A 20,652-nucleotide genomic window follows, 5' to 3' on the forward strand; every position below is an offset into this window, starting at 1 on the left:
CGATTGTGGTTGAAGTACAATGCACAGTGCTCTGGTTCTTGGTTCAGGTAAATATCCGGTGTCTGTGTATATCTGTACAAAGTAACGTGCTGCGCGGAGAGCGTGAGAGCCCGTGCCTTCAGTGGACCACAGAGACCGTAGGCGCTGCCGCGCTGCTTCAGGCGGACATTTGACGCCCAGGCGAACGCGGCGCGGAGGAGTTAGTTACTAAGCTCCAGCTGTGCTCTTTTTCGGGCGGCCTTGGGGACCATCGATTGGATCCCCGGAGCTTGTTGCTCGCGGTGATTCTCCCTGGCCTGCCATCACTTCGGATTCCGGGTGGAGTCGACCGTGCTCAACATATACATTTTCTACAAGCTGGGTGTCCTTCAACAATTCACCTCACGCAAGCTCATTGCGAAGGACGACTTCTCCCATTAGGGCGCCCTTCCTGTCTCCCTTCCTCCCCGTCGCTCCTTTACTCTACTCGTCTTCTGGGTTTGGGTTTCTTACTCCCCCTTTCCGCCGCTTCTGGTCCTCCCCAATGGCGACCTCAACGCTGCTCTCCCGGTCGGGGTCACGGCTCCTCCTCCAGTCTTCCACGAACCTGAGGCTCACCAGAAGCCCGGTGCAAAGACTACAAAATGTAGCAGTGTATGGTTTACATTGTCCGGAGGACGCATGCCGAAGCTAACACGCGCATTTAGATCTCAGACCTTGCCCTGCTTATCCGTGCTCGGTCGCTACTATGCATCCAAATGTGCGCTTTCCATCTGTGATCATTCGTGAGAGCGGACGCGGCTGACCCCAGTCACAGCCTTTCCACCTCATACCGTCATCAGCATGCCTGCGCTCTCACCAACGATGACCGCGGGAAACATTGGTGCATGGCAGAAGAAGGCCGGAGATACTCTAGCACCTGGCGACGTCCTCGTGGAGATTGAAACCGACAAGGCTCAGATGGATTTCGAGTTTCAAGAAGAAGGTGTTCTGGCTAAGATTCTCAAAGAGACGGGAGAGAAAGATGTGGCGGTTGGAAATGTAAGCGTCCGACAAACCTCCAATGGGATCTGCTAACAATGGCACAGCCTATTGCTATTATGGTCGAAGAAGGCACGGATATCTCCGATTTCGAGTCGTTCACACTCGATGATGCCGGTGGTGAAAAGGCACCCCCCAAAGAACAGCCGAAGGAGGAGAGCTCCGAGGCCTCAGAGGCTCCAGATTCAGGATCAGAGACAGCACCACCCAGCGGTTCAAAGGAGCCTGCGCCCGAGGCTAAGGAGGCCGACACAACAGGCGAGAAACTGCAGTCGGTCCTTGACAGAGAACCTACTCTCAGCCCAGCGGTGAGAAAGCTGGCTCTTGAGAAAGGCGTTCCCATCAAGTCAATTAAAGGTACAGGGCCAGGTGGTCGGATCACCTTGTCGGATATTGAGAAATACAAACCTGCCGCAGGCGCTGCGCCAGCCGCGGCAGCCGGCCCGACCTATGAGGACATTCCCGCGAGCTCGATGCGCAAGACCATCGCTACACGGCTCCGAGAATCTATGAATCAGAACCCTCACTACTACGTCTCCACCACGCTCTCTGTCACGAAACTGCTCAAGCTGAGAGAAGCGCTCAATGCTGCCTCTGACGGCAAGTATAAGTTGTCCGTCAATGACTTCTTGATCAAGGCTTGCGCAATTGCCTGCAAGAAGGTACCAGCCGTGAACTCGAGCTGGAGAGAGGAAGGAGGTCAGGCCACTATCCGCCAACATAACACGGTCGATGTGAGCGTGGCTGTTGCCACGCCTGTGGGATTGATGACGCCCATTGTCAAGAACGCAGACAGCATTGGTCTGTCGGCAATTTCGGGCGCCGTCAAGGACCTTGGAAAGCGAGCAAGGGATGGAAAGCTGAAGCCCGAGGAGTACCAGGGCGGCACTTTCACCATCAGTAATATGGGCATGAACCCCGCAGTGGAAAGATTCACTGCTGTAATCAACCCACCTCAAGCCGCGATTTTGGCCGTGGGAACCACTCGCAAGGTGGCGATCCCGGTTGAAACTGAAGAGGGCACTCTTACTGAGTGGGACGACCAGATCATCGTCACCGGCAGCTTCGACCACAAGGTGGTGGATGGGGCTGTAGGAGGTGAGTGGATCCGGGAGTTGAAGAAGGTGGTAGAGCACCCCCTGGAGATGATGCTGTGATTGTGTTCATGGGTTTGGCTGGATTTAGCGAGGCTTGACGCAGGGAAAGGCGTGTACAAAAATACTTCTCCTTTACTTCTATTGGCAAAAGTTGTGCCTGCGATCCCCTGCTGTGTAGATGCCAGTACTCGACCGCAATCGACACCGGAATGGACGAGCTTTATGCCAATGTCAGTGCTCATCATTTGTCGTTCAGTCTTCTGGTGACGCGTAACGCTGGAGCAGCTCCCTGGTGCTTCTGTAGAGAGATGATTTCTTAATGTCGCAACGACCGGAAGTTCTCGACAGGCTGCTCTACGGGTCTGGTCCAAGGACGCACAAGGCTGGCCAATCGGGCAAAGCTTACCAGATCGGCCGAGCAGGGCTGCGGCCAGTGCCGGCAAAGCCCGAGAGATGGGGTTCGCGAAACTTTTGTGCAGGCTTCAGGTAGATCTCATTGCGGCGAAAGCAACAAAGACTCCGTCATTTCTCTGACATCGCTCCCACCACCCCCTTCCGACCAGATACTCACCTTGCGTACAATCTTCCAACCAGGGCTTCAGAGCCCTCCATGAGCCTAACATCACGGTTATCGAGTTGGTTCTCTCAAGACAGCTCCATCGGGACCTCTCTGGAGGCGCAGCACAATGATGGATATGCGGCATCCGACTTTGATATCGACGGCGCACGACAGATTAAGCGGCCGCGTACAATGGAGAGATTGGCGGAGGAGGAAGTCGACCTGGATCTGAAGAGGCCCCCATACATCCACGTCAGTATCCGGCCGTGAAGTGCACGGCTACCGGCTAACGAGGGACACAGTCGATGCTTGCTGGGGGAATAGGCGGCACGACGGGCGACATCCTTATGCATTCACTCGATACAGTCAAGACGAGACAACAAGGAGACCCTCATTTTCCACCGAAGTACGCCTCGTTATCCGATTCCTACGTCAAGATCTTCCGGCAAGAGGGGGTACGGAGAGGACTCTACGGAGGCTTCACCGCGGCCATGCTGGGGTCATTTCCTGGCACAGTCATATTCTTCGGGGCATATGAATACTGCAAGCGACATATGCTAGATCGAGGAGTCAATCCGTCAATATCATACCTCGCAAGTGGTAAGTCACCTGCTCATTCATTTCCTGCATGCACGTGCTCACCACGTTGACTAGGGTTCATTGCCGACCTTGCTGCATCCATCGTATATGTTCCCTCGGAAGTCCTCAAGACTCGACTGCAGCTACAAGGTCGATACAACAATCCTTTCTTCAACTCGGGGTATAATTACAAGTCAACATGGGATGCGGCAAGGACAATTGTCCGGATCGAGGGGTTTGGAGCGCTGTATTCGGGTTACAAAGCAACAATCGTCAGGGACTTGCCTTTCTCAGCTCTGCAGTTCGCCTTCTACGAGCAAGAGCGGAGGTTCGCCCAGCAGTGGCAGGGAACGAATGATATTGGCCTGTGCTTCGAGGTCGTGACCGCGGTCTCTGCTGGCGGCGCCGCGGGAGTTATAACGTGCCCGCTCGATGTGGTCAAAACGAGAACACAGACCCAGATCTCGCCCGATCCGAACAAGACCAGCCAGGCCTCCCGCTTGGAGAAGGAGAAGACTCTGAAGAGCAGCCCCAAGGCGGCAGGCAAGACGCAAACGCGGCTCATACATTCTGGACCTCGCACCGTCCCACACCACACGCCAACGCTTGATACTTCCTCGGTCATAGAGGGTCTCCGACTGATTTACAACACCGAAGGGGTCGCCGGCATGTTCCGCGGAGTCGGTCCTAGATTTGTGTGGACAAGCGTGCAGAGCGGAACGATGCTTGTCCTGTATCAATATTTGCTGAAACAGATGGAGTGGTACCAGTCAGAAGACGGGTCTGGAGTGATATGAGAAAGGTCTTTGTATAGACTCTGCCGGCTTGTGGCAGTGGGAGTAGCGAACAGGAAGGATCTTGTTGCATTTGTGGGCGTCGAGACATCGCCAGATCAGGCTTGAACGGCCAGGATACCCTTGAAACGATAGAAAACTGCATGGAGAATAGAGTGTACAATATTGAAGTCAGCTTTCAACTCAAATCAACATTGTGCGACACCAGGTGCATATTCTGGTGTAGCCATCCCTAGGTCATAACTGTATCTTCTGGCAGGGCTCTGCTCGCTCTGGTCTCCCCCTCAAGTTGGACAAGCACCAGCACCAGCAAGCACCAAGGCCAAACCTGGAGAAGATCCAGGGGCAGCTTTGGCTTCGGCGGTTTTTGCTGATCGCCAATCATTGCTGCCGGTCTCAATACCAAAAGGACCTAGCGTGGCAGCCTCCCCACAACGCCCCGATTGCAGTTGCACGAGTGGCACGAAGAAGATGCGTCCCCTATTTTTCTGGACTTGGTGAGAGTCCACGTTGACTTAAGAATTGATTGACAAAGGGCACGCTCGCTACTCGTATCGTCCACAGACTTTGCACCTCTTCGTTTCGCGCACCACCTTTTGGGCTTCATCCTTTCTTCGCTGCGTCCCAGCGTTCTTCTTACATTCGCTTGGAGCCCTCTTCGGCCAGTTTGTTCGTCGTGCAGTTGAGCAAAAGTACGTTCACATTCCAGAAATCTCAATGCCCAATGCCCAATGCCCCTGGGCGCAGGCAGCCTACACTCGTTTCTCTTGGACTCCTTGCACTGTCGCGACCAAGTTATCTGTTCATCAAGACATGGCGCATGCTAATGTGACTTCTCTCACAGTTACTCTTGTTTCAACCTTCTTCAGTGTCGTCTGCACAACCGGGCCTTCGTCTGACTAAATATGGGTGAGTATTCCGTCACCACTCGGAACCTTTTCCTTTCAACCGCACATCACCTGTCGCGCCTTCCTCTGTTTTCCTACCGTCCCATGTGCTCCTAGAACTAGCTCCTGTCGCACAATCCATCACGCAAGCGCGATGATGGCCGAAGAGAAGAGCAATCCTAGCCCAAGCACGGCCTCCAATACTTCAAACGTCCAATCCCTTCACGGGGACCATACAAGCCCGTCCTTTCACAATCAAGTGACATCCGCAGACACCCAATTTGAAAATATGACTGACACGAACGAAAATCCAGCTGCTGTGGCCAATGGCGTTCGATCCTCCCCTTCTCCCAGCATTCCCAATGGCAAACCTACCTCTCCCTTTGTCAAGGAGAGTAATCCCATGGGTGCCAACGCCGCCCAGACAGTGAGCTCAAAAGATCCAAAGGCTGCTGCAGCGGCAGCAAACGATATGCGAAATGTGGTCAGAAGGAAGTTGACAGGCTACGTTGGGTTTGCCAATCTGCCGAATCAATGGCACCGCAAGAGTGTCAGAAAGGGCTTCAACTTCAACGTTATGGTAGTCGGTTCGTCGCATCTCCCGGTAACAGGAACTTGAATGATACTAATACAACGCAGGTGAATCGGGCTTGGGTAAATCTACATTGATCAACACGCTGTTCAACACATCCCTCTACCCTCCACGCGAACGCAAGGGTCCCAGCCTGGACATCATCCCGAAGACTGTCTCTATTCAGTCCATCAGCGCCGACATTGAAGAGAACGGGGTCCGCCTGCGCCTGACAGTCGTTGACACCCCCGGCTTCGGCGATTTCGTCAATAATGACGACTCATGGCGACCAATCGTGGAGAATATTGAACAACGATTCGATGCCTATCTGGAAGCCGAGAACAAGGTCAACCGCATGAACATCGTGGACAACAGGGTCCATGCCTGCGTCTACTTCATACAGCCCACAGGACATTCTTTGAAGCCTCTTGACATCGAAGTCATGCGCCGCCTTCACACCAAGGTCAACTTGATTCCTGTCATTGCCAAGGCCGACACCCTGACCGATGAGGAAGTGGCGGCATTCAAGCAGAGAGTAAGAAGCATCAACCCGACGTATCATGGACACGAGCTAACTCTGGCAGATCCTCGCAGATATTCAGCACCACTCGATCCAGATCTTCGAGGGACCTCGTTATGAGCTGGATGACGAAGAAACCATTGCCGAGAACCAGGAGATCATGTCCAAAGTGCCGTTCGCTGTGGTTGGCGCCAATTACGAGGTGACCAATCCGGAAGGTCGCAAAGTGCGCGGCCGCCGCTACCCCTGGGGCATCATTGAGGTTGATAATGAAGACCATTGCGACTTCGTGAAGCTCCGACAGATGCTGATCCGGACCCACATGGAGGAACTCAAGGAGCACACTAACAATGTTCTCTACGAGAACTACCGATCTGACAAGCTCATCCAGATGGGCGTGTCACAGGATCCCAGCGTGTTCAAGGAAGTCAATCCTGCGGTCAAGCAAGAAGAGGAGAGGACTCTACACGAGCAGAAGCTGGCCAAGATGGAGGCAGAGATGAAGATGGTCTTCCAGCAGAAGGTTCAAGAAAAGGAAAGCAAACTGCAGCAGAGCGAGGAAGAATTGTTCGCACGCCACCGTGAGATGAAGGAGCAGTTGGAGCGTCAGCGAGCAGAACTCGAGGAGAAGAAGTCTCGCATTGAACAAGGCCGACCGATCGAGAAGGAGGGGAAGAGAAAGGGATTCTCGCTCCGATAAGCATCGCGCGATATGTCCCGGACACGAACTCCCTCTTCGTCCCTTGTATTTTGCAATTGAGCTCAGCGACGACACGATGACGGCGATATCCCCTCTTTCGACTCACCTTCTCTTCAAGAACTACATGTTGCGATTGTTCCCAGTAGCCAACAGACCGGAGCTGTTGTGGCGTTCTAATCACCATCACATATGATCTACCCGGGGAAGGGCTGTGGAGGGAGCAGGAAACGACTTGGATTGTGCATAATACGAAGAGTCCAATTTCAGCACACCCAGGATCGGAACGAAGAGACATTCCGGACCTCGGTGCGATGGAATGAAAGGGCTTTAATCCGCCAGACAAGCATGTATATTTCCTTACTCCGTTTGTGTCCGTTTTGAGCGGAGGTAGCGCTGGGAGAGGAATCGGGTTTCTTCTCAGCAAGCGACGTCTTTGTCCATTCATTCCATTGCGTACTGGGCGGGCAAACTCTTTTAGAAACCGAAAAGTGTGATTAAAAAGCCATGTTCTTTGTTTGCAGAATCTCAGCCGCGCGACACTGTCGAGGCAGCTGAAGTCAGACCACAAGGGCAACAGCCGCAACACGCCCAGTTCCTGGTATATTAATATGTCTGAAATTGGATGTTGTGGAAGTGCGTACAGGGATTTGGCAGCCAGAACTGTCTGTGCAGGACCAAGGATCATCATCTGGTTTGTGCGTGAGCAAAGTGGCAGTGAGGTGAGAGTCAGGGAGTGAAGTGTGTGGCTTGGTCCCACCGAGGTTGACATCATTGCCGCCCACAAACCAAACGGCCAAACCAACCCAAAAGCTTGCGCAAGTGCAACTCACACCCCGTTGAAGCCACCTTCACTTCTGCTCCGTTCACCTTTCCAGTCACTGGCCCTTTTCTCACAGCCGCCGTTCGCCTATATCTTGGAACGGGCTCGAGTCCTGCCTGTTCTCCTTCTTTTACCTCGTCGACTCTGGTTCTGGTTCGCGATAAACACACGACCACATCCCCCATATCTTGACCGCCCCTCCATTACCGAACTCTCTTTACCGCGTAAAGCTTCAAGACATGGCTCCCCCGCCTCCGCCTAGTCAGTCCTTGGGCGAACGTCTTACGAAACTCGCTACGACTCTGCAATTGTAAGATCGAGCTCTTCCTCACTCATGAATAGCCGAGCTCCGTGCTAATGTGCGTACACACCCATAGTGCATGGTTCTGCGGCCACTTCACCCTCCTGCTATCTGTCCTCCGCTATGGCCTTTCCTACATCACTTTCAACTACTATTCTAGATGGGCGCAGTTTACATATCGCCTGGCTTTCACGTCGGCCGTTGCCACGTATGGCATCGTGGTCTTCAAGGCTTATCGCGCTCGTGTCAAGCCAGGCGCCAAGATCACTCAAACCGCAGTCACGCTGCTCTCAGATGAGAATGTGCAATATCTCCGTGAGTAGAAGCACCAAGAAGCATGGTTGTCCAAGATTCTAACAGTAGATCTACAGTCATAAGCTTGGTCTGGCTGTTCGCGAGACAAGTCCCCCTAGCTCTGCTCCCATTCACCGTCTACTCGGTCTTCCACGTGGCGACCTACACTCGCACCAACATTATTCCTACACTTCAACCTCCCAAGGCTGCTCCAGGAAGCACCCCTCAGTCTCCTGGAGCTCAGAAGTCTCAGTCCCCACTCGCAAACTCAATCGGCCGATTCGTCAAGGAATATTATGATGCGTCGATGTTCTTGGTGGCCATGCTCGAGATCTTCAATTGGGTGCGCCTCTTCATGTCCGCTTTGACCTTCAGCAAAGGGTCTTGGATCTTATTGGGTGTCTATACCGTCTTTCTACGAGCAAGGTTCTCTCAGAGCCAATTTATCCAGGGTGCATTTGGCCAGTTGGCTGCCCGGGTTGACCAGCAGGTCCAGAACCCCAATGTCCCACCCGCCGTCAGACAGGGCTGGGAGACGCTTAAGAACATCCTGCGTCAGGGTGTCGAGGCTACCAATCTGCAGAAGTACTTGGGTGGTGGACAGACATCTCAGAAGAAGCAGTCGTAGAGCTGAGAACAGGCTCTGAGTTTGACAGGCCAAAGGTTCCGCTGTTTGCTGCAAAAGCTCATGGAGGCTGAGCACAGACAAGGGAGCTAGGCGTTGAATGGCCGCCATTACAGCGGCATGGAACGGACCAGGTCAATGATGCTGTTCGGGGAGGGGGGTTAACAGCAACCAGTGCGATCTCTTTCGATGCTTAGTCCGGATCATCGACGCACTGGGAAAGCCAAGAGGACTGTATTTGGCATAAAATGGTGTGGCGGGGATCGAAGTGAGTTACAGTTGTGTTAGATTTAGGGCGAACAGGACATGTTGTTCAATGGACTGCCTTGGGGCACAATTTGGAACGCTTTGCGTAGCGCAACGACAGTGTGGCGGCATGCTGGGCACGAAACAGGGACTGCCACTTTCGCTGAAGCAAGGCAAATCGAGGGATTGCTTCGTACGGTGGCAACGCCGACTACCTTGTGTACGCAGCGTGAGAGTATGCCCAGCAGGATAGAACAGCACCGAGGACATCGGACTTTTTAGTCGTCAGTGCTCCCCAGTAGGTAGGTTTCATGCGATTGAAGAATGCGTCAATTACATATTCAAGCCACCGCTCCCGAGTCCCTCAGGATGCAACGTACATACTGTGCACGAGGCTCGGACTGGATCTTCGACATGGTTGTAAGGAATAGCATACACCGCCGCAGCGAGACGAGCTTTCAGTGTCAATCATCACCACCGCCGTCGGCGTCGTCGTCATCGTCTTCCACTTCTCCTTCAGGAATATCCACCTCGGCTTCGGCATCCTCTTCGCTGTCTGCCTCGCCATCGCCGTCCTCACTCTCCTCGGACTCATCTTCATCTTCATCAGGCTCGGCGTCCGGATCGTTCGGATCGTCGTCTGCGGCGCTTTCTTCCTCGTCTTCCTCTTCTTCATCTTCGTCTACTTCTGCATCATCGTCGTCCTCGCTTTCGGCTAGTTCGGCTTCGTCGTCGCTAACGGCCACGACAGAAGGTTGCTGGTCATCCTCCGACTCCCCTTCTTCTTCTTCTTCCTCGCCCTGAGCACTTGACGAAGAGGCCTCGACGTCCACGTCACCGTCTTCCTCCTCCGAGTCGGCTTTAGACAGAGAGGTGCCCTCCTCCTCCTCGTCCTCTTCCCCTTCCTCGTCTTCCACGCTATCATCCACTGGCGCGACGACGTTCGCTAGACCACTCCGCCGACCGCTCCGTCGGACGGGCGTGCCCGGCACCTTGGTGGGCGACGCGCTCCGCGTGCCGTTCGTGGTGGAGCTCACAGAGCCGTTTGCCGTTGCCGTTGCCGTGGCGGCGTTGGCTCCATGGGATAAACCGCTTTTCGCAGAAGCATTCCTGGGGGAACTCCTGACGGCGACGTTGTTCGCCATGGCGCTGACATTCGTGGTGTCCTTAGCTGTGCTGCTGAGACCGTCGCTTTTCTTGCCTGGCGTGCCGAACGCGGTCGCGGCGCTGCGTTTCTTTGTGTTTTGGCGGCGGAGCATGGAGGGGGGAATGGGCGGGTCGATTTGAAAGCGTGTGGGTGGGATGTTGTGTTGGCGGAAGGCGAGGGCGTAGCCGTACAAGGGCGGCGAAGGAGGTTGTTTGGGTTCCTCTGCCCCGTCTGTCCCGTCAGCTTCGCGATCAGGAGGCTGGGGTTGGTTTTGTTGCTCGACGTGGCTGGCTTGGGGCTGAGGGTCGACTGGAGGATGCTCCTGGGACGCAGAGGAAGTGCCGTTGACCAGGCCATTGATCTTTACTTCACCGTGGTCAGCTACCAGTTGAGTCGAGACGGCGCCGTTTAGCGCGCCTGTAGGGGGAGGGCCAGGCGCGACATGGCCATACTCGTTGACAAGAGTTGCATCCTTGATGTCGACCGCATCACCTTCCTCGTGGCCAATAAGCGACTCCGGTCTTGACGCATCCTTTGTCGACTTTGATATCGACTTTGGCGAAAGCTCCTCCACGGCCACATCATTATCGCCGCATAGGTCAACATCACGAGCTCCGAGCTTCCCAGCCCTGAAGGCGACCGCTTGGCTATCGATGCCAACAGCTTCACTCGTCTCTGCATCGGCTTGTTCCTCTTCCTCTTCAGCCTCGTCGTCGCTCCTCGGGGCCAACGCATTAAGTGGGCCCTGCCCGTCCAACGTCTCCCGGTCACTTCTTCCCATGATATAGGGCGTCCACACCAGTAACTCGGGTTTCATCTTGCGATGACCTTTGCGCTCGTACTCGTCCACGATCCGCTCATACAGCTTCTTGTCAAACCTGATCGCATACGTCTTCGTGACCGGATCCTTGATGAAGGCGTACAGACGCTCCAAGGAATGAATCACATCGTCAGCGGTCATGCCGGTCCTCCCCATGAGAGTCTTCGTGCTGAATGGCATCTTTGATCGTTGCAGCTCAAGTAGATGTCGCGAGATTGTCAAGTCCCAATACGAGCGGTATGCCGTCAGACCCATATCGGACAACGGCTTCTCTGGAGACCCTTCTTTGCGCTCGATCCTCGTAAGCAGGTACGAGAAGTCAATCAGAAACGTAGCGTACCCTTTCCTCTGATGGATTGGCATCACGAGGATACAGGATACATTGTTCTGGCTGGCCGGTCGTTTCTCCTTGCTGAAGTAGCCGACGAAATGGTATCCCAGTTCATCGTATTCGGTGAGGATGTAGAATAAAAACGGCTCCACGTCGTAGTAGAGAGTTTTTGAACCAAGGAACATCTTGGCCATAAGGCACAGACATTGGCAGTACTCTGTCTTCTTGCGTCCGTCGACTTCCCACACCGAGACGGTGCCATCGCGATATATTTCGTCTCCGGGTGGATGTTTGGCGGGGCACTTCAGTTTATGTCGATAGGCGACGAACTCGGAAGGGAGGTACTTGAGGCAGAACTCACAGATGAACAGCCTCGACTCGTGTGAATATTCTTCTGGGTAAGGCGCGGCGTAGAAGGTGTCGATGACATGCTTGCCGAACTGGATGCACTTGATCTTGCTGGGCGGGCCTGACACTGTCGACCGATTGGGTTTCGTGGTCGCTGATGTCGCGCCAGGCGTGGCTGAAGCGTCGACGCCTCCGTTGATCTCCGCCTCGGCTGCCGCAGATGTTCTTCTCCGTTCTTCTTCTGCTTCCTTCCTTGCAATCTCAAACAGCTCACGGTCTTTGAGTTGTGGTAACGAACGCGACGTATCGGCTTCCGCTTCCGACAAGATGCCATCGTATGGTTTGGCATTGACTTCGGCCTCGCGGTCGGTGAATGCCGAGGGGAAAATGAGGTTATGTGTTGGCAGGGCAGGGAATTTGGGGACCGGAGGTTGGTAGACTGGAGCTGAGATCTTTGGTTCCTTCTTCTTTTGCACCTTTCTTTCTCTACGTCGCCCGGGGCGAGGAGGCTTGTTCAGGATGGCTTCGATCCGTGGCTGGTCTAGTCGGAAGGCAAGGATGAACTTATGAGGCGGTGGTTTATTGAAAGGTCGATGCTGCAGTATCCGTGCAGTGGGTTTGGTGATTTTCATTTGACTCGATCGCCGCGTTGACATGGTTGTAGAGGAGCTGTCCACCGACGGGGCGACGCTTGCCGTCGCCACAGCTGATGCCCGTTCCGTGGCCTTTAGACGCCTCTTCTCAATTGGCACAGGTTCTTGAGTTGGAGACTTTCTCTTCCTCAGAGCACGGCCTCCGTCTTCACCCTCCGATATCAGGGGCTGCGCAAAAATCGAATGCGAATTTGGCCTCTGCACGCCGCGTGTGACGGGTAACAAGTCCCTAACAAGTCGAGGAGCGGAGTTCTTGGATCGTGCAGCCCTTTCCTTGGGCGACTCAGACTGCACGACCTTTTTCAAGCAGTCCGGACACTGCCAGTGAGTGCTGTCATCATCCTTCACTGCTTGCTTGCCTTGGGCGCACATCAAATGTGCGTGGTTATCGCACTCCGAGCATATCAGAGCCAGTTCATCGTCTCTCCCATCTGGACCATCGGTTTGCTTGCAGAAGATGCACTCTGACCGGGCTTCTTCGGCTTCCTCTGAGGCGCCGTCTTCCTCCTCGTCAACGGATTCGGACTCCGACTCCGACCCAGACACGGGTCTAGAAGGTGAACCAGATCGCGATACTGATTTGGATTGTGATGGAGATGATTCGACTTCGGGCTCGGCGCTGCCTGAGCTTTCGTCGCTATCGCTACCAGCCTCTGCCTCGGACTCTGCATGGCCTACCTCCTCCTCTAGCTCTTCTTCATTTGCTGCGCTTTCTTTGCCCTCGGTTTCCTGTCCTCCCGCTGCTCCGCTCTCTTTCTGTGGCTCCACCTCTTCTTCGCCTTCCGCGTCTTCATCAGCCTCTGCAACTTGGTTCGGCTCCTGCGCGTTGCCGGCCTTGGAATGGTCTTGTGGCATTTCGTCGTCCGGTTCGGCCTCGGCATCCGCGTCCGTCATTGTAATATCCCCTTCCGCACCTGCTTGCAAGTCGACGACTTCGGCAACGTTCTCCTCACCAACACGAACATCCGTGTCAGGCTCGCTAAGTTCTTCTTGCGCCGACCGTTGAAGCTGCTCCCCCAGGTCATAGTCCTCTGCAGAGGCAGCATGTATGCGAGACCGGTCTGAGTCTACCACATTCCTCTCTTTGTCTTCTGACACATCGTGGTCGTCCTCTGAAGGCTTCGGGTTCTCTCGACTCATGGGTTGGCTGAGCTCATCGCCAGAGGCTGCCGTTATAGGTCCCTCAATGCCAGGAGTCACAGTCCCCGTGCCGACACTGGATAGCTCATCAAGTTCCTCGGAAATTAGAGCTGGCATAAGGAACGACTAGGGAAAGAGTCTGTGTGGCCGTCGGTACGTTTGTGCGTGGGTGGAGGGAGGGTAACCATTACGGTGTGGTTGTCACGGTCATTGTTTCGTCGTCGCTCGACGACTTCCTAGTATAGACTGAGATTATAGGCGGTGCAATGCGACTAATTGAACTTGCGCCTAAGGCCCAGGAGAGCGTCTGGCGCAATGAGGATGGTAAGGGCGCGGAGGGGCGCTTCGCAGGGCAGGGCAAAGTCCGTTCTACGCGTGAAGACGAGCGCAACAACAATCGTAAGGTCGTGGAGGTATTGTCCCTGTGTTCCGATAACGAAATTACACGTCGAGAGGATGATATCTTCTGTTAGAACAATTCTGCTCTTGCTGAGGACGTGTGGAAGCCGCAGTGCGGTCGGGACACGACCGCATCCCCATGTCGAGGTGAGTGTTAAAGCGGCCTTGTCCGTGCCCCAAATCGAGGAAAGTGCACTTGTGAGGTCAATCTGCAGTATGCAGCGACCACCAACCTGGACCGCGGACACCAACAGCACGACAAGAACAGCTTAACTGCCGCCTGCCAGAGCTGGAGAGGACGTTTTCTATACGCCTCCCATACTTTGCAGCTCTTATTGCCCTGTTCCCGACCACAGCCTCACCTGATTCTGCGCCGACCACCGACCGTTAATCATGGGCGTCCCCTTCGAGGCATTTCTGCCATACGTGATTATGGTGGGCATGTTCGGCGTCACAGTATGAGATCACTGCTTTCAAAGAATTGGTCGTCTCGCTAAAAGACATGGCAGGGTGCTGGCCTCGCCTCAATAAGATACTACGCAAACGACTTCAAGCAACCGCGGAGACAGTTGGATATCTGGGATAGACAGAGTGGGTGCAAGACAAAGACACATTCCTCGCTAGAATGCTTACGGGTGCTAGTGATGGAGCGGGATTACCGATTGACAGGCAAGATCAGAGGGCAATCTGATGCAGTGGCAGCACCTCCAGCATTCGAAGGTTGGTTTAATATGCAGATTCGCTGGTGCGTCAGCAACGCTAATGGTCGTTCAGTGAACAGCAGGTGGAAGGTCTGTCGATGGGTCCTGGAGTATCCGGGCGTTGACACTAACTGCATCCCAGGCCGAGCCTCGGATCACTTAATCCCTTCCTCACCAGCAGTGGATATATACCTCTTTGGGGGGTATTGTACATACGCCTATCATGGGCAAGCAAGCATCGCTGGAGTTCGAGTCCCTCTGATGGGAGACAGGATGCATTTTCAAGATCAGTTAACAGCAGAGGGCAGTCCCAATGCCAAGGAACAACTCAACCATCACCTTTCCCATCGTTTCCAACGTGCTTCGGTCAGACACCGCTCTTCTTTTACGATAATGCATCAATGCGCCGCAACCTATCAGCCTCCGAATGAGAAGGTATTTCTCTAGCGCCATCCCTTATCATTGTCGTTAAATGGGGGGTAGACTCCCTCGTCTAGGGCACTCGTTTCCTCAAGGTGTACAACGTTGTGCATACTATATGGTTCAAGGTCGTGTCTCTGTGACTTCCCTCTCAGCCGCCCCGTGTTCTCCCAAAGATCTAGTAATGGGTGTTTCGATGCTTGAACCAGTCGATTAAAATATCACTCCACAGTCCAAGAACTCCGATGTCGGCCAACCAAAGTCCCGATGTCCGACTGCTGTGGCTAGTAAAGTAGCAGCATTGTTCCTTTCCCTCCTTGCCTTGTCTCTCTACTGTACACAGTAGTGCACGATCATGCTCAAGTATAGTTGGTGTGCAGCTGCAAGAGTGTCACTTCAGAAGAAAGCATTTTGCCCCCGTAGTAGCGCCGCTTTCGTGGCCACAACGCATTGCCGCCAATCGTCCACAATGGGTATCGCACCAGAGCTTCAGGACAGGCTTGACCGTTTGCGAGAATATTCAGCTTGTGATGTAAGGCAATCAGGGCGTACCAGTATTAAGCTAGACTTACACTTTCAGATATCGGACGCATTGCTGAAGCTGCAGAAGCCGAGGGCAGGCGAGGTTGCTCGGGCGGGGTATCTTGCAGACATCGGTAGGATGGCATGTCCGCTCTATTTGGTCCTTGATTGAGACAAGAGAAGGTCCCATCCCTTCATCATCTGGCGAGAAGGTGATCGCTCCTGCATGCACTTTGAAACTGGTGTCGAAGAACGCTCCACCTTCCTCGCCGCCGCCCGCAGAAAGCACAGTTCCAAAGGGCAGTCACTGGGTAGACTTGACCGAACCCGGATCCATTGTGGTCATTGATCAGCCTGAAGGCCAAAAATGCGCAGCCGTGGGAGGCATAATGGCCCAGAGAATGAAAGCAAGAGGAGTAGCTGGCTGTGTCGTCGGTGGTCGTGTAAGGGATATGGTTGAGCTGCAGAACTCTCAGTTGCCAGTGAGTGAGCAATGATCACCAATCGATAAAGTTCTTGCCGGTTACTTCTCAACCTCTTCTACGAAGGTCCTCTGACTGTTCAGATCTTCGCCTTGGGAAGGTCAACTGTCGGAACCAATGCCGAATCGACGGTGTATGCACGCAACATCCGGGTGACGATAACTGGCGTCAGCGTCTCCCCAGTGCGTCCACAATACTGCTCTGTGCTCTTGCCTCGACCCTACTGACACCATCGCAGGGTGACATTCTCTTCTGCGACCCTGTAGAAGGGGTTGTTGTGATTCCGCGAGATCTGCTGGATGAGACTCTCTCACTCATTCCAAAGCTGGTCGCAGATGACGACAAGGTGAAAGACGCTGTGCAAAATGGGATGACAGTCGCAGAGGCATTTAAGACTTTCAGAAGCTGAACTCGAAGCTACGGACAACTGCAGATGGCATTCTTCACCAACAAAACACCTTCGCCAAGGCTACAAGTGAAGCAATCCGCGCAGCCTGTTGTCATCGCACCGTTCTAGCTGACCTTCGTCCCCTTTCTTGCGTCGTTACGTCTTGTCACCAAAGATTTGCCAAAGAATTTCTTACCTGACCAAGCCGTGTCGACCACAGCCTCTGTATTTTTTACGCGCGTCACGACCATACCATCCTCTCACCAGTCGTTACGCCGAGATTTCTTCGCCTTCCCGCAGCGACACCATGACAGTCGACAAACCTCTCATTCCGGCGGTGAGCCCTGAAGACACGGTGAGTGGCTCAAACACAAATCATGCTGGTGTCTTTTCTTCTCCATCTTTCACTCTGTCTTCACTAATGAAGCCGCAAGCCACCTCCGAGGACAATTTAACCTTCCAGCAAAAGATGGGTGGCTGTATGGGCAGGCCGATTGTAGCCGAGAGTGTTCACCCAGAGTAAGTCGGATAAACACTGCAACAGAACAATCCCAACGGCTCTTGTCTTCGGCGTGTTCGCCCCAGCACGGGGCCTGTCCGCCAGCTTCTCTCCTCTTCAGTGGTATCCATACTAACTATGTAGAAGGATTGATGGCGACCTTGCTCGCTCGCAGCCAAATGGACGTTTCTCTGAGCCGACTTTGTCACAAAAGAGAACAGCTCCTACCCCTTTCGAATCTTCGTGCCTTCCGACACCCGAACCCGAGGCAGCAGCCCAGCCCTTCTACTCTTGTCCCGACATAACGGCGATGAAAGCACCCAGCATCACACCGCCATCCACCGTGTCGGGCTTGGACAATTGTGCAAACTTGCAAACGCCTGATACTGCATGTCGAGAGTCGAACGTCAACCAGCCATCCGGGTCTGCGGGCTCTCGGTTCTGGAAGATGCTGCAAAATGAGCGACCAGACCACAAAAAACACTTCTTTGAAGATATCTTTGACGTCAGACCTGTGGCAGGTAGTAAGGTCAACAGCCATGTCATCAGGCCATATTACCGACAAGGCATGATGGCCGGGTACATCAGGACTGGAGAGAGCGACGTCGTCAAACAAGATAACATCAACATGAACAAGTCAGCAATGCTCGTCAACCAGGAATTCCGCGCCGCTGGAAGTCGCCTGCTCTACGGCAGCTACTTGTTCTACTTCGACGACCCGATCAATTGCCTCTGGTGGTTCGAGCACATCGGCAGGGTGAACTTTTCGAACGTCCGCCGACTTGAATGTACTTTGCGGTGCGGGTGGCCACACGTTAGAGGACCCGACTTCACCAATTTCGACCAAAGCCAAGAGGAGCTCTGGCGTCGCGTCTTCTGTTTTCTCAAGGCCCGACACCAACTCACGGACCTCACGCTCCTGTTCAACACGTGGAGGGAGATAGGTCCCATTTGCCGAGACGCCGGAACACCTGAATACCGCGAAGAAGAGCTCGCTCTCTGGCGCGAGAAGCTGCGCGACGTGCTCCATAACTTCCGCGGTCTCAAGACGGTCCTCATCTCGGATCACCGCCAGGCGGCTTTCAATGCTGAAGACCGCAACGAGTACTCGATGATGATGATCCAGGATCGTCTGTCCGTGTTCCCGCCTCCACCGCAGCGGAGATTGAGCCTGGCACAGTTCCTGAAGAAGCGCCGGCTGGAGTTGAGGGTGGAGGCAGCAGTTCAGAAATCCCAACAAGCCCAAGAGAATAAGAGAAAGAGACAGGACCACCACGATGAAGTGCACCAGGACGTCGAGATGGGCGGCTGCGGAGCTTAGGCGGCTCCTGTGGACCCTGTCGACGAGGATGAGAACGGAGGACATCTGGGGAGTGAGTGGAAAAGAGCTGTTCACGGCGGTGGCCGCCACGTGCACTCGGCTATCGACGAAGACAAGAACAGGGGCGACCCGGTGAGTGAGAGGAAACGAGCTGTTTACGGTCGTCGCCGTCATGTGCACGCGGATTGGGATTGGACGCGGGTATGAAGTGGCTTGAAATGGTTGCACAGCATGGGCCTCCGGCGAAGTGCGTTGGGGAAATGTCAGCTGAAGAGAGCCGATGGCGGAGCACGAGATACATTCAGTGGACGCGCTTTAAGCCTACCCTCTGATAATGAGAGGGGGAATCGTGGTGCGCATAGCTGATTGGCAAAATGCAGTGCTTGCTGATTGCGATAGGTCCTTGAAGCACGCGAAACGCGATGAGCAAGCGCAGAATGACAGCGGCATACTTCTCACATCTACTTCTAGTGCCGTTAACCCTATTGTGTATTCGTATCTTCTGCCGCCGAGGATCCGCCGGCCCGAGGACGCGATACAACCAGTCTAATCTTCCGTCTTGAACGCCCCACAACGAGTCTATTCCTCAGTCTTGAACGCAGTAACACGGCTCTTTACCACGTCCTCGTCCTCCTCGATGTCCAGTTCGCGCAACTCGCCGGTCCCGACGTTGTAGATCAGGCCGTGGACCTGCAGTCCCCTTTCGTGCATGGCGTCGATGACGATGGGATTCGCCAGAAGGTTCTTGACGCCGGCACGGACATTGAGCTCCACCATCTTGAGCCCGCGTTGGACTTCGTCCAGCGACTCGAGTAGCTGGAGATTTTCCTGACGAAGCGAGCGCAAGGGCATGAGCCAGGTATCGATCAGGCCGAGCTTCTTGTTGCCCAGCGCGGCGGCGATGCCGCCGCAGGAAGTGTGGCCGCAGATGATGATGTGCTTGACCTTCAGGTACTGGACGGCAAATTGGATGACGCTAAGGGAATTGATGTCGGTGTTGACGAGGATGTTGGCGATGTTGCGGTGGCAGAAGATCTCGCCCGGGTTGAGGCCCAGAATGGTGGTCTCCGGGCAGCGGGAGTCGGCACACCCGATCCAGAGAATCTGAGGGGACTGGCCTTTGCCCATGGACTCGAAGAGCTCGGGGTCCGTCTCGGCGAGCGAACGGCGCCAGAGGGAGTTGTTGTTGAAGGCCTTGGCGTAGGCATCGCTGCCCGAGCTGGTGGTCTCTGCTTTGAAAAACATTAGCAGGGAGTTTTCCGTTGCTGATGATAAATTTAGGCAGTCGAGTAGGTGGGGGTCCGTAGGGTTGAGATGGGGAGTGCAGTGCAGTGCAATCAACGCCGATGGAACGACTGCCTAGGAGTCTCTTTTGAGTTCCACAGTTGCCTTTAACAAGATGTTTTGTGGAAGCGACACATCTGAACTTTGGCAACACAGTATAGGAGATCATGGTGGGACAGTGCTAGGTGGGGGACTGCGCAGTGCCAGCATAACAATGCATTGGGAAACGGGTGAACGTTTATCAGTAAATGAGGTAGAAATCCTGGATTCCCTACCTGAAGGCATGGCGCCGAGAGATTCCTTCTCGTCTGGTTCTGGTTGGCCTGGATCCTGCGTCTTGGAGCTGTCTAGTTCTTCGAAGCGTTGTTTAGAGCAATGTAACAGTGAAGTGGTAGAGAGAAATCGACGTCGGGGCCGGCAGGGCGTGGAAAGGGAAGCAGAGGAAGGTGATAAAGTCGGTGAGCTCAAAAATGGAGAAGACGACGATGAACGTCGGAGAGTTTGCAACGAGATCTCGGTACCGGATCTACGATGCTCGCGTCCCGGTGAGTATGACGGTGCTGGAGATCCTAGCCGTGCGAGCGGCGGCGGACAAAATCGGGTTGTACAACAGATTATCGGTGCTGATGCTCTTTGTCTCTGGCAAGCGCTTCTCGTCACACTCCGTGTCTGGAAAATGTTTGAGGAAGGTGTGAGTACGAGACGTCGCACCGAAGAGGAAAAGGAAGAACCGGTCCCAATAATCCCAAGACGCATGACGCAGGCTCAGGCTCAAGCTGAAGAAGTGACAGTTTTGTCATTCATGCAAGTTTTTGTTTGGGGGGGACATGCGGGTTTGAATCTTCAGACCTCGATAGTGAATTGATCGGCTAAGGTTTTCTTCTGAGTGACGGCCGGCGCTGATTGGCGGCTGATTAGAAACGCGTTCGGCGTTGGATCTGCTGTAGCTGGGAGAGGGGCGTGGGTTACCGAATTTGGGGCCCTCGAAGGGGTTTAGGCGGGATTAGGCGGTGCGGCGGTGGATATTGTAGGCGATCTTCAGGCGGTGGGAGGGTGGTCCACGTACTCGGTAGCGTCTGTATTGTCCGTACCCCATACTTTCTGCTACCTGGTTGAAGCGTCTCAACAATGTTCAACGCCCCTTCAAAACAGTGCTGAGGCCCGCCGCCAACAATCCGCTGATC

General features: G+C 54.3%; 9 protein-coding genes across 9 annotated transcripts; 7 read left to right on the forward strand and 2 right to left on the reverse strand.

Moving 5' to 3' along the window:
• Nucleotides 1-822: 822 nt before the first annotated feature.
• On the forward strand, nt 823-2,177 carry A1O7_09428 (uncharacterized protein; the record flags this gene model as incomplete). The annotated part of the gene is made up of 2 exons (XM_007763416.1): nt 823-1,020; nt 1,068-2,177. The coding sequence occupies 2 exons, from the start codon at nt 823-825 to the stop codon at nt 2,175-2,177; spliced, it is 1,308 nt and encodes a 435-aa protein (XP_007761606.1).
• A 550-nt stretch (nt 2,178-2,727) lies between these two features.
• On the forward strand, nt 2,728-4,052 carry A1O7_09429 (uncharacterized protein; the record flags this gene model as incomplete). Its single annotated transcript, XM_007763417.1, has 3 exons — nt 2,728-2,928; nt 2,979-3,276; nt 3,331-4,052. 3 exons carry the CDS (start codon nt 2,728-2,730, stop codon nt 4,050-4,052), a joined length of 1,221 nt encoding a protein of 406 aa, XP_007761607.1.
• A 1,173-nt stretch (nt 4,053-5,225) lies between these two features.
• A1O7_09430 (peanut-like protein 1 (cell division control like protein 1)) lies at nt 5,226-6,727 on the forward strand (the record flags this gene model as incomplete). The annotated part of the gene is made up of 3 exons (XM_007763418.1): nt 5,226-5,523; nt 5,576-6,042; nt 6,092-6,727. 3 exons carry the CDS (start codon nt 5,226-5,228, stop codon nt 6,725-6,727), a joined length of 1,401 nt encoding a protein of 466 aa, XP_007761608.1.
• A 1,059-nt stretch (nt 6,728-7,786) lies between these two features.
• Nucleotides 7,787-8,770, forward strand: A1O7_09431 (uncharacterized protein; the record flags this gene model as incomplete). The annotated part of the gene is made up of 3 exons (XM_007763419.1): nt 7,787-7,857; nt 7,925-8,163; nt 8,220-8,770. The coding sequence occupies 3 exons, from the start codon at nt 7,787-7,789 to the stop codon at nt 8,768-8,770; spliced, it is 861 nt and encodes a 286-aa protein (XP_007761609.1).
• Nucleotides 8,771-9,477: 707 nt separating this feature from the next.
• A1O7_09432 (uncharacterized protein) lies at nt 9,478-13,569 on the reverse strand (the record flags this gene model as incomplete). The annotated part of the gene is made up of 1 exon (XM_007763420.1): nt 9,478-13,569. The coding sequence occupies one exon, from the start codon at nt 13,567-13,569 to the stop codon at nt 9,478-9,480; it is 4,092 nt and encodes a 1,363-aa protein (XP_007761610.1).
• Nucleotides 13,570-14,244: 675 nt separating this feature from the next.
• Nucleotides 14,245-14,715, forward strand: A1O7_09433 (uncharacterized protein; the record flags this gene model as incomplete). The annotated part of the gene is made up of 5 exons (XM_007763421.1): nt 14,245-14,307; nt 14,361-14,442; nt 14,494-14,571; nt 14,626-14,642; nt 14,695-14,715. 5 exons carry the CDS (start codon nt 14,245-14,247, stop codon nt 14,713-14,715), a joined length of 261 nt encoding a protein of 86 aa, XP_007761611.1.
• A 726-nt stretch (nt 14,716-15,441) lies between these two features.
• Nucleotides 15,442-16,385, forward strand: A1O7_09434 (uncharacterized protein; the record flags this gene model as incomplete). Its single annotated transcript, XM_007763422.1, has 5 exons — nt 15,442-15,504; nt 15,553-15,628; nt 15,678-15,976; nt 16,060-16,158; nt 16,215-16,385. The coding sequence occupies 5 exons, from the start codon at nt 15,442-15,444 to the stop codon at nt 16,383-16,385; spliced, it is 708 nt and encodes a 235-aa protein (XP_007761612.1).
• Nucleotides 16,386-17,173: 788 nt separating this feature from the next.
• A1O7_09435 (uncharacterized protein) lies at nt 17,174-18,184 on the forward strand (the record flags this gene model as incomplete). Its single annotated transcript, XM_007763423.1, has 1 exon — nt 17,174-18,184. One exon carries the CDS (start codon nt 17,174-17,176, stop codon nt 18,182-18,184), a length of 1,011 nt encoding a protein of 336 aa, XP_007761613.1.
• Nucleotides 18,185-18,763: 579 nt separating this feature from the next.
• On the reverse strand, nt 18,764-19,429 carry A1O7_09436 (carbonic anhydrase; the record flags this gene model as incomplete). The annotated part of the gene is made up of 1 exon (XM_007763424.1): nt 18,764-19,429. One exon carries the CDS (start codon nt 19,427-19,429, stop codon nt 18,764-18,766), a length of 666 nt encoding a protein of 221 aa, XP_007761614.1.
• Nucleotides 19,430-20,652: the final 1,223 nt, after the last annotated feature.

This window comes from Cladophialophora yegresii, assembly GCF_000585515.1.
Source record: "Cladophialophora yegresii CBS 114405 chromosome Unknown aczIN-supercont1.7, whole genome shotgun sequence".
NCBI classification, from domain to species: Eukaryota; Fungi; Ascomycota; class Eurotiomycetes; order Chaetothyriales; family Herpotrichiellaceae; genus Cladophialophora; species Cladophialophora yegresii.